General features: G+C 38.7%; 2 protein-coding genes across 2 annotated transcripts in view; one reads left to right on the top strand and one right to left on the bottom strand.

Annotated features, from left to right (window-relative positions):
* yod1 (YOD1 deubiquitinase) overlaps positions 1-12,029 on the bottom strand; it is a 132,629-nt gene that overhangs the window by 55,943 nt on the left and 64,657 nt on the right. The gene's annotated exons all lie outside the window — the stretch shown is intronic.
* LOC117371263 (plexin-A2-like) overlaps positions 1-12,029 on the top strand; it is a 64,761-nt gene that overhangs the window by 3,153 nt on the left and 49,579 nt on the right. The window contains exon 2 of the mRNA XM_033966904.2: positions 651-833. Coding sequence (XP_033822795.1) covers positions 651-833 — 183 coding nt within the window. The remainder of the gene's footprint in view (positions 1-650; positions 834-12,029) is intronic.

The following is a 12,029-nucleotide window of genomic DNA, read 5'->3' as shown; positions in this document are numbered from 1 at the left end:
TTAAAGTAATAGTAAAAAAACTCAAATACCTGAAATCTGAATGGACTCATGCTTGAACTAATATGTAAAATATAGACAAAACAGTAACTACACCTGTATCGCCAAGTTGCCTAGACTTTGTTACGACAAAGCCAAAATAATAAGTATGCCACAAGATTTTATTTCTGTGTTTACATTTGGCAAAAAAGAGTTAATGGTGGTTATTTCAGAATCAGAATAAGTTTTATTGCCATTGTCAGTGAACTATATTCACAAAGGAGGAACTTTCTTTGACGTTATGGGACAACATAAAACAACATCTTATGTTACATCTCTTGACAAACTGTGATTCAGAAAAGCAGTGCTATAATGACAGTGAGCAAATAAAACAAAAAATGGATGAAACCAACTGCTGAACTGCACAATTTGTTTATTATAAATTATGTAAACATCTGTCTCGTTCTCTAGTCTACAAAGTAAGTATAGAGGTGGCTTTTAACAAAATAATACATTTATTAAAACTGCAAATTCCATGCATACCACTGGTTTGTATCTGTTCTGTCTCATGTCCAATCATCAGTCAGACTTGAGCATGAAATGATTATCTGATTGTCCCATGTTGTTATGACATCATATGAATGCGACCTTTATCCCTGTCCTTCTGTTTTCAGCCTGTTCCCATCGATGACCATTTCTGTGGCCTGGACATAAACCAGCCCTTAGGGGGGTCCCAGCTGGTGACAGGGCACACTGTGTTCACTGAGGGACGGGACAGACTGACCTCTGTCACCTCCTACATCTACAATGGGCACAGCGTGGTTTTTCTGGGGACCAAGAGTGGACGCATCAAAAAGGTAAGGATCAACTCGACTGAGAGGCACAAGAGAAGAGAACTGGGATTTGATAGTTCCTTAGATATAGATAGAGAGCATTCACCCTTTTCATCTCAATTGTAAAGCAATTTTGATTACTTTACATCATACATACAAAACTTTTCTGCTGAGGTCCACTATATGAAGTTGTTATTGCTTTACCTGTAAAAGCTCCCTGAATGGGATTAAATATATCTATCATGTTGAATTTCATTGCAGGTGTTTTTATTTCTCAGAAACACCTTTAAAACATGCATTCTTTAGTGGTGTTACCACTCCACAAATGTTCAAACTGAACTGATAAACTTTGTTGTTTTTATGCAAATATTCACTCATTTTCAATTTGATGCCTGCAACACGTTCCAATAAAGCTGGGACAGGGGAAAACAAAAGAATGGGAAAGTTGAGGAATGCTTAAAATACACCTGTTTGGAACATTCCACAGGTGAACAGGTTCATTGGAAACAGGAGAGTGTCATCACTAGGTATAAAAGGAGCATCCCCGAACGGCTCAGTCATTCACAAGCAAGGATGGGGCGAAGTTCATCACTTTGTGAACAACTGTGTGAGCAAATAGTCCAACAGTCTAAGAACAAGATTTCTCAACGTTTCTCGTACAATTGCAAGGGATTTAGTTATTTCATCATCTGTGGTCCATAATATCATCAAAAGATTCAGAGAATCTGGAGAAATCTCTGCACGTAAATGACAAGGCCGAAAACCAACAGTGAATGCCTGTGACCTTCGACCCCTCAGGTGGTACTGTATTACAAACAGACATGAATGTGTAAAGGATATTACCACATGGGCTCAGGAACACTTCAGGAAACCATTGTCAGTTAACACAGTTTGTTGCTATATCTCCAAGTGCAAGTTAAAACTGTATCATGCAAAGCAAAAGCCACCGCCGGCTTTTTTCCGAGCTCACCTGAGATGGACTGACGCAAAGTGGAAAAGTGTGCTGTGGTCTGACGAGTCCACATTTCAGATTGTTTTTGGAAATCATCGACGTCGTGTCCTTCATTTCAAAGAGGAAAAGGACCATCTGGATTATTATCAGCGCAAAGTTCAAAAGCCAATATCTGTGATGGTCTGGGGGTGTGTTAGTGCCCATGGGGCACCATTAATGGGCACCATTAATGCTCAAAGGTACATACAGGTTTTGGAGCAACATCTGCTGCCATCCAAGCAACATCTTTTTCAGGGACGTCCCTGCTTATTTCAGCAAGACAATGCCAAGCCACATTCTGGACGTATTACAACAGAGTGGCTTCACAGTAAAAGAGTGCAGGTACTAGACTGGCCTGCCTGCAGTCCAGACCTGTCTCCCATTGAAAATGTATGGCGCCATATGAAGCACAAAGTACGACAACGGAGACCCTAAATGCCCGACGGAGACTACTGAGCAACTGAAGTTGTACATTCAGCAAGAAAGGGAAAGGATTCTTCCTGCAAAGCTTCAACAATTAGTGTCCTCAGTTCCCAAACGCTTATTAATTGTTGTTAAAAGGAAAGGTGATGTAACACAGTGGTAAACATGCCCCTGTCCCAGCTTTATTGGAACGTATTGCAGACATCAAATTAAAAATGAGTGAATATTTGCATAAAAACAATAAAGTTTATCAGTTTGAACATTAAATATCATGTCTTTGTAGTTTATTCAGTTTTAATATAGGTTGAAAAGGATTTGCAAGTCATTATATTCTGCCTTTTTTTTTTTTTTTTAAGTTTTACACAGCGTCCCAACTTCATTGGAATTAGGGGTATAGAATCATGTAGAATAAATGTTACTTTTCTGGTGGTCTCTGTTTGTCTTTTTAGACATTGCATTTCTTTGTCTAAAGTGTTCCACAGTATGGCATAACACATCCATCTGGCATTTATTCAATTACAAGTGTTTTCATGACAATAACATCCCTGGGGAGACAAGATGGGGATGCGCCATTCTGCAAAAAAAGGGCAGTGTACCTTTAAACCTAGTCTCAATTTACATCAAAATGATCTTGTTTTGTTCAGTGTGATTATAGACTTACAATTTGTGTCAGTAATGGAATAAAGGAGTAATTATCTCCCATCCAAAACATGTTTTCATGATTGGTTCTGGTGAGCAACAATGAGGACTAATTCATTTAAATCTCGATTATCTTGAAACAAAACCGACCTTCATTTATGCTGTTGCATGTTACAGAGCTTTGTCTCCAGTGCCATTGTGTAAAGAATGTGGATTTTTTGATTCAGTGGTTTTAGCATGACAATGTGTTTCAAGAGCCACTTTACTGATGACTACTACATCTCCTGCCTCTTCATGTGGGTTCCTTATGTTGATTAGACTCTCTATTTAGACCTCAGGGAGCCCGAACAAGTGAGATATTAGCCACATTGTTCAGGCCTTGTTTTTTTTTTAATACTCATATTACCTTCAAAAACAAGTATTCGTTTTTAATACTGTGAGTAGGGTTTGATCTGACCTGTAACTTGGCTTGATGGCGTCACCTGCTTGTTTAGGTTTAATGCCATTCTGCGTAATATTCCAGGAAAAGCAATTACATCTCCATGGAGACAAGCAGGTGACAGATCCTCCACCAAAAAGTAATACAGTAACAACCCAGTCAACAAATAAGTGTCTACAAGACCATAATATTTCTTTACATACTCTGCTTTTACCATGATTATTTCTCATAGGTTATTTCAGATGATTCAGCCCATTGTCCATATTTTCATTGCAGTGTATTTTAATCATAATTCTTGCTGAGCTCCTGTAGGACTCATTGTTTGATGGAGCTGGGTAGACTGGGTAGCTCCGCGGGCTGTGCTTTCTGCCTAGTCTTGCAGCATGCGGCACAGTGAGGAGAGATGTGTTGGAGGACTGTAGTGACATTAGCCTGGGGCCCCTCAGTCTTATGAGGAGCAATCTGTCTGACACACTCACACACTATAGGCTTGGTCCACACTGGGAGCACTGATAACATCGGCGCAGCTCTTTTATTGGAGACGCCGGCGGGGCAGAAGAGACTAGATAGTGCGGAAGAGACAGTGACAGAGGGTTATGGAAGACAGGACAGAATGAGGCGCAGAATCTATAGACAAAGGCACAATGGAGACACATTCATCTGCAGTGTTTTGATGGTGAAAACAAAAATCATAGTTGTTTAGTGTTAACCTTCATCGTGGAGGTTATGTTTTTGCTGGCATTGGTTTTACAGTGTATGTCCAGTGTCTCGTTAAACTGCATGACCTGAGTAGGACTCAAATCATTGCATTAATTTCTTTTCATGCAGTTATTCAACAGGACAATGTACAGTTAGTCTTTATTGCAACAATACTTGTACGGTGCCAGATTCAAACTTTGGAAGATAATTTCCATCCTACCAGTTAAGCCAGGGCGAGGAGGTCAAGTAAGCTACAGTCTTTTGTGAAGATCTGGAGCATGGTCTCTCCAGTTAAATATTCAGTCTGTTTAGTATTAGTGTGATCTCTGATTTCTTGAACTTTCAAATAAAAAGAAAAATGCAGTTTTGAATGACTGAAATGTGTTAATCTCAAACTCAGTTAAATAAACAGACACAGCAATGGCTAAACAACCATTTGAACATTGATATTCTATTGACATATTCTTGGCAGCTTCCTTTGCTGCTGAACGTCTGTGTGCGCTCTACAGAAATGTTGCCTTACCTTCAAATACATGCATTATTACTACTCTAAATTGCCAATATAGAATGAATGTTAGGGTGATTAGTCTGTCAGTGCCTGCATCCTAAATAGCTTCTAAAGATGGGAGGAGTCCTCTGTGATCCGTAACCATATGAATGAATGTAAATGACACATTACCAGAAGCTAGCTGGCACAATGGGTAGCCTTGGAAAAAACTCCCTGGAGATAAAGAGGTGCGCAGAGGTCAGATCTCTAATCCTATTCCATCACCCCCAAATGGACAGCCAGTGGAAATGGGGCATGACAACAAGTACAACCTGATCAATCAGGGAGCCGGGCCACTGCAAAGGTCACCACTAGACGGGTAAACTGGAGTTAAAAAGATCAGGTGATAACCAAATCCAGCACTAAACCACCACACAGCATACAAATCTGTCCATCATCCATTCTAGATTACCATGGGGAACCTTTGTATCCATCATTACCTATCAATCAAGCCAGACCACCCCAAATTCAAATGTGTAGAGGAGATGTTTAATTATATAGATAGGAAGGAATATGTCAAGTGAAAAGAAAATATTTGATGTTGTGAGATAATATCAAAAAGGCCAGATGGAGATGTTCTGAATGTGCTTCTGTCAATAAAAGGTTGATATTTTTATTTTTCATTTGACTTTTTATGTCAGACACAACACTGAAATGTGAATTTAATGTCAATTTGTTGCTGGAGGGTCAGTCACCTGATTGTCTCCATGGAGATGCTATTGCTTTGCCTGAAATGCTCCAAAGGGTGACATTAAACTTATATATCCCAAATGAGCTGGTGATGACATCAGGTAAGGTTACAGGTCAGGTCTGTGGAGGTGACTCTGCTCACAGAAAGAAAGCTTGTTTTTAAAGGTCCAAATTTTGAGCAATAAACCTTTATGGAATAGGGTAAGGCACACTATGAATGTAAACAAAAAAAGTGAATGGATGAATGCAGCGAATAGGAAGATGAGATGAATCAGGGTCAGGGGGAGGTTACAAAGGATGGTGGGAGATATTGTATGTAGCAATCAACCAAAAGAAGATTTGATTTAAATTACATCTTTTTGTTGTCTGTACATCGCAACAGACCTAGGTTTGCCTTGAGGGACAGTGCTTTGTTCTGTACTAAAATGTTTTTGACCCTGTAACCTTATGGTTAGAGGGTAGAGAGATAAGTAGAGAAATCTGTCCATTGCATTTGTCATCCTTTAATTTCAACTCAAAGTGGACTACCTGCCATATTTAGGATTGCTCTATTAAAATTCTCTTTGAAAAATTGAACAAAATAGCACATTTCATTTCCGAATGCAGTAGGGCATTCATTTGGATCTTCTTATCAATTACTCAGTATAGTTTGTGTGTCATTATGTCAGAGTTCCTGTCTACCTTCCCGGTCATTTACAGCTGTAGGTGATGCATTGACTGTGACTGGCCTTATATAACCTTCTGGACACTTTAAGATGATGTGCACTAATGAGGTGGGACCGTTGTGAGACCCATTATCTTTTGCCCTCTTATTTGAATCTGTCACAATCTGAAAAGACAGTGGAAGGAAACAGGCGACAGTCACTGCAGAAAGAACAGAGACAAGCAATTAAAAGTAGAGTTGGCAGTTGAGGAGAAATAAATTCGACAAATGCACCTAAGAGTGTCATTACTTTTAGTTTGCCCTTGAAAAGCTTTACACTTAAGATCTTTCATCATAAAATTGCATTCTGATGTACTTTCTTCCCTAAATTAGAAAGCACCAAGAGCTAGACAACTAACCCTTAAGAGACGTTTGCTAATATTGACCAGAAGGGCTTTGGAATAAAATCTAGAAGTGTCAATAGTTACATTGCAAATTTATGCTTACCTTATAGCTGAAGTTTGACTGCTTGCCTTAAAAAGTTAACTTTCTACAAGTATAGTGTGTCCATTTTACGACTATGTAGGTAGCAGATTACATCTCCTCACCCTGTGCTACCGGAGCTTAGTATGCAAGAAAGCTACAAGCCAGTGCCGAATGACATTATACCTTGGCTTGCCCTGTAGCAGTCCCAAGCACATAACAGGTGTTGAATGGAATTGATTTTGTGTGGAAATGTTTCTTCTAAGTGTTGTAACACAATGGCATATAGAGTGGGGCTCGATGCAACGTGGACCAAGGCAGTGTATTACAACATGGTCATCGATACTAAGGTCGGTGCAGTGCAACATTCAAGCCGTGGGTGTTTTTGTGCTTTAAAAAACAGATAAAAAATAAAAACTATTAAAAAACAGTTGTTTCCTTTCCTAGGGCCAAGTGCATAATATATTCAAGTTTTGTTGATATCCAGTTTGCTTCTAATGCTGAGCTTGCCCCAAGCTTTTTGGATTGTAAGTTTGCATATTAAGTTTTCTTTTAAAGATTAAAAGTTTGTGTTAGAAAATCGAAAACTAAGTATCTCTTTCATTGTAAATTTTTTTCACGAAGCATGTAGAGGAAATATAACCTTGACTCTAAACTATGTTTTCTATGTATTTTCTTTATCAACAACATTAAAGTTACCTGTAGTTTCTGAGGCAACTGTGTCAACAGTTCTGTTAGTGTGTACTTGGGTAGAACACTTTACCCATCTATGTATGAATGTGTATGCTATAGAAATAATTAATCAATATCTCTACATCAATACTCTGTCATACTGCTTCTGTCTTTATGGTAAAACTCTAGCTTTTTTGAATACATGTGACATGGGCTATTATTACCTAACCAGAGCATTACATTTTAGTTCATTGTTTAGTCTCAGGTAACCCAGTTTACCTGCTCAAATCATTGCTCTGTAAAGAGCTGTCTTCTATAAAATAATATTCCTTCGCCTTGAACTGAAGTAATGTGTCCTTTAACTGAAGCATCACAAATCCGACCCCTCAACACCGCTCTCAGGCAAACCACCGATGTCCTAACTGCTCAACCACTGTGAGAAAATTAGCCCTGTGCTGGCAAACATGACTTTAAGGTTACACAAACTTAAATATGGGTTTCTGCGGCACAGTTCCTCATCTTCCCTGCATAACTTTTCTAGGAATGCTTGGAAATGTTAAGCTCAAAGCAAATGGTGCCTTAGTCAAATACGCTCATGTGCAAATAGCAGATTCATTATGTCTTATTGAGAGTTGTCGGTGAGGGGGAATTCCACAGTACAGGGATAAGTGAGTTGGACTTTTCAAAGTCATGGTTTCGATCAGAGGAGTCCAGGAAGTGAGCAATTTTGTGATTGAAATCATTAAAGTCGTTGTGCCCTGGCACCATTTCTGAATAGAATAGGCGCATTGGAGGTTAGATTGATATATTTTTTCAACTTGAAGCGAACTGGACCAAAGTCTTAAAAGGTCTGTGGAGCAGACTTTCAGAAATGATAATCGCATTAAGGAAAGCAATTTTATGATAACATCTTTCTTTTATCCCTTTAAGCAATTCAGTTGGTGTTTCTGAATTTGTGTCCTCTTACCACTTAGTCTCACAAATGGAAAAGCAACTGGATTGTGACTACACTGTGGTCAGGAGCAAACCAAGACCATATGAGTGCCATGAATTGTTCCTCTGTGTCTTCCTCCCACCACCTCCGCGAGTCAGGCCATGGGAATCGGAAAAAACAATGGGAATGATTGGAGAGATGAGGGGGCAGCATGGAGGAGTACAGGAAACACACAACAGGAAACGGTGTTGTCCAAAGTGGGGAATGCCATGTGGAGACTGCGGTTGTGCCATGGATGTATGGGATCATGTTTCTGGATGTGTGCCACACAGCTGAAGGTTATATGAACTAGGATGTCGGGTGGTGTAATGACAAAGCTTTTAACAACCAAAAGATATGCTTTCGTGGGTCACAGTATTTATTTTCACACAATTTTGAGAGTGAGTACAATGATAATTTAGCATGCAAAACCCACATAAATCATAGGTATCAATCAAAATATGTCATAGTAATGAAAATATGTAGTACATATATGTAGAGCATCAAATTTGAGTGCAGTATGTATATGTGGCAGTGTATAGTTTGCTGATGTGATGGTAAATATGAATATCTGCTTTCATTTTCATTTTACATTCTTTAAATCTAGGGCACTTTGGAAAAGCAGTATTTAGTGATTGATCAGCAACAACTTTGGTAGATTTAAATACCTACTTCCTCCTTTCATGGTTTGAAAATACAGCTTTAAGTTGCCAATTGTTAACGTCTTGGTCCCTGTACTCTTATCAATGCATCTCTCTTTGCATTTGCATTTGGTGTGATAGCTGAGGGATTAGCCCTGTCCTTTAATACACAGGACTTTTTGGTTTCATTAGCCTTTCGGAGCACCGCGTCCTGACTTGAATCTCATTAGCATGCACACAGACGTGATGGATACACAGGCTAATCAATGTCTGCTGTCCTCTGCTGTCATCCGCCATCCCACCATATGCATAGCCACTCAGCCTTAAAGGTTGCCAGTTGTCTGGTCCGTATGCTACTGCTGCTTTTCCTGTCTCACAATATGGAGAGAAGCCCGGGAGTGTTACCTCTCTGTGCCAGAATCTGTCTTTCTGTGTCAACTGCATGTATTTTTATTTTAACATTTTCCCGAGTACAAGGAAATTATGTGTAAAAATAGCAATATATGTGAAAAAAGCAATAATTTCACATAGCCAAAGGGCATTAATTGTAATTTACTCATGAAAGAGACATATTCACCTATTTTTAAATAGGTACCTGCCTGAACCTATACGTGTATATATATATATATATATATATATATATATATATATATATATATATATATATATATATATATATATATATATATATATATATATATATATATATATATATATATATATATATATATAGGGGTAGAAGTTTTATTACTTCACAGCAGCAGCGGTTTTGTAGATAGTGGTCAAAAACTGACAAAAACAAATGTATTAATTTCCTGAACCCCTTTTGACTGTCCATGGACCTATATTTTGCCAGTAGGTCAAAAAAACAACAGTCTTTATCCAGACCTAAGCTTGTTCACTTATGTATTTTATTCATACTTAAGTTCCATAAATTTACAAAGTGTAGAAAGTTTTATAAAACTAGACTAGACTCCACTCCACAAGAGGGCATGTTGTTGACCTAACCTTCTCATATGAGTATGTCTGGCAGTCTGGTCATCGGAGACATATGCTAAAAGAGCAGATTGGGAATGATTGGTTGAAGAGTGAGCTCCTTGCCTCCCGGATCTTCTTCCATATGTTTAGACTTGAATTTAGAGGGCACAGACTGGCCACCCACATGCGGACATGATTTTACGGGCTAGATTACTGTTGCCACATAAATACAATGATCATCTGCATAGCAAGGTCTACCAATCTGCCATGGAAAGAAATATGTATACTTCCTCTAAATCCTTTGCTTGGGAGTCTTTGATTATTTTCCACATGGCAGAATCACAGCCCATGCAGTGTCTGGCAACTTTAAAATTGCGCCAGCCTTATTTTGAATGACATATTATAGCCTGGCTTTTGTGTTTTGCTTGGCTCTGGGTGGATGAGAATGTAGCACAGGATGCAAACTGAAACCACGGGAAAAGGATTTTGTTTTAGTTAAGACCTTGTGAGCTTACGTTGCATATCTGTTTGTGGAAATCCATATTAAGCTGGCTTGTTTATTTCCTCAGCAGGTTGTACTAAATTATTGCACAAGCAAAGAGGATGCTGCTGTCATTGGCTTAAATATTATTCATGGTTAAATATATATCCTTGTTAGCTGAGGCATGCTGGGAACAAAGATGAAAAGAATTTCTCAGGTCATAATAACACACAATATTAATGGCAACTTGATTTGGTTTGTTTAATGCCATGAACCTTATAGACAAATGTACTATAGATTAAATAATCCAACGTTTAAAATTATCATGTGTGCTCCGTCCACACACTAACACTGGTATAGTGATATGTTTTTGTCTTTTTCTCAATTTTAAAATCACTTTCATTGTAGGTGTGTATGGATGCATTCACATTTGCCATCAGAAAGGGAGGCTGTTCCATCGTTTGTGGCTGTGCCCAGACTCCCTTTGCCTGTCATATCCTCTCAGTCTTTAACGCAGTTTAATACTACACTGAAAACCCACCTCTTCTCCCTGGCATTTAATTCTAGCTCAACAGGATATCTTGGTGTTTTTATCGTTTTACTGTTCTTTACCTATGTATCATATTATCTGCATATTTGTTTTTTGCAGACTTTTATGTGAAGCACTTTGGTCACCTGAAGTTGTATTTAAATGTCCCATATAAATAAAACAATTAGCAATCAAATCAAATAGAGGACTAAACTGTTCTACGGGAACAGTTGATCTTCTTCTAGAAATAAACCTTGACTAAACCAGAACTGAGTCAAGTCTACATCAGGACTTACCTGGGCTAAAACCAGGACAAGGCTGAATGCACCCTACACACAATAGTCTGTTATTTTGATTATTAGCATGATTATCTGGTGACACATGGGCTTCAACAATATACTGGTGCTCTTAATTTCAACGCTTTGAAGATCACCATATAATTTGGACCACACAAGGGGCCAATTTGTCTAGAGTTTTGTCACAAACTTTTAAAACATAGGAGGAGAGGGTCATTGCCTTGGTGGGGGGCTCCTGGAAAACACATAAATAAATCCAAAATAAAGTTGTACCTAAACTGTCTTTGAAGTGCCTTTGTGAGTGCGTGCCTAGGTTTGTGTGTCACTATGAGCTGCCTCATTATAAAACCAATTAAACTCGACTTACTCTCATTACTGGGCTGTGAGGCTTAAGATGAGATTGAAAACCTGCTCGAGGTCCCAGCGGGCTTTTGTCTGGTCAGCCTTGTTTTAAATGATAAAAAGCAGACTCACTCCCACAGTAAGCATGGGCTATCCCGGGGCTCCGTCCTCCTTTGGCCCTGGCTTGACCCTGTGGTACTCAATGAAAACCACACACTCATTAATCTGCCTCTCCAGATTATTTTGTGGCTTTTGGACAAGGTTTTCACACAGAGAAATGTCCACTATCTCTGGTTTGCATTAGTGCTATTTATGAGATGAGTGTGGGAAAAAATGTACAGTAAAATGGCTTTGCATTTGCATGGGACCGTGGAATGAGATTTGATGTGGAAGAGGCAGGAAGGCTGACGTTGAATGGGAGGTGTAGGAAATCTGTCTGGAGTCAGGACAATACAACGGCTGTTGGTGTGGGAATCTACAGTTAGTTATATTGGTTCTCAATGGTTCCTTCTACAAAGGAATTGGCATTTATAGATTCATCTGCTGTGGCCTCGTCCATATCTGATTTAGGCACTCCTTCACACAATATATTGCAAATGTTACAAATGTTTTGTAGCTTGTTTTTTCATTAATTTATTTGTTCCTTTTATGAAAATGATTGATTGACAGTAACATTGTCTGCACATGATTGACATAATTGTAATATTTAATGATCCATATTTCTCTCTCTTCTTCACTCATCATGCATGTGCAG

Source organism: Periophthalmus magnuspinnatus, chromosome 5 (genome assembly GCF_009829125.3).
Source record: "Periophthalmus magnuspinnatus isolate fPerMag1 chromosome 5, fPerMag1.2.pri, whole genome shotgun sequence".
Lineage (NCBI taxonomy): Eukaryota > Metazoa > Chordata > Actinopteri > Gobiiformes > Gobiidae > Periophthalmus > Periophthalmus magnuspinnatus.
Note: the sequence above shows the minus strand (reverse complement) of the source record. Positions and strands in the feature narration are given on the sequence as shown.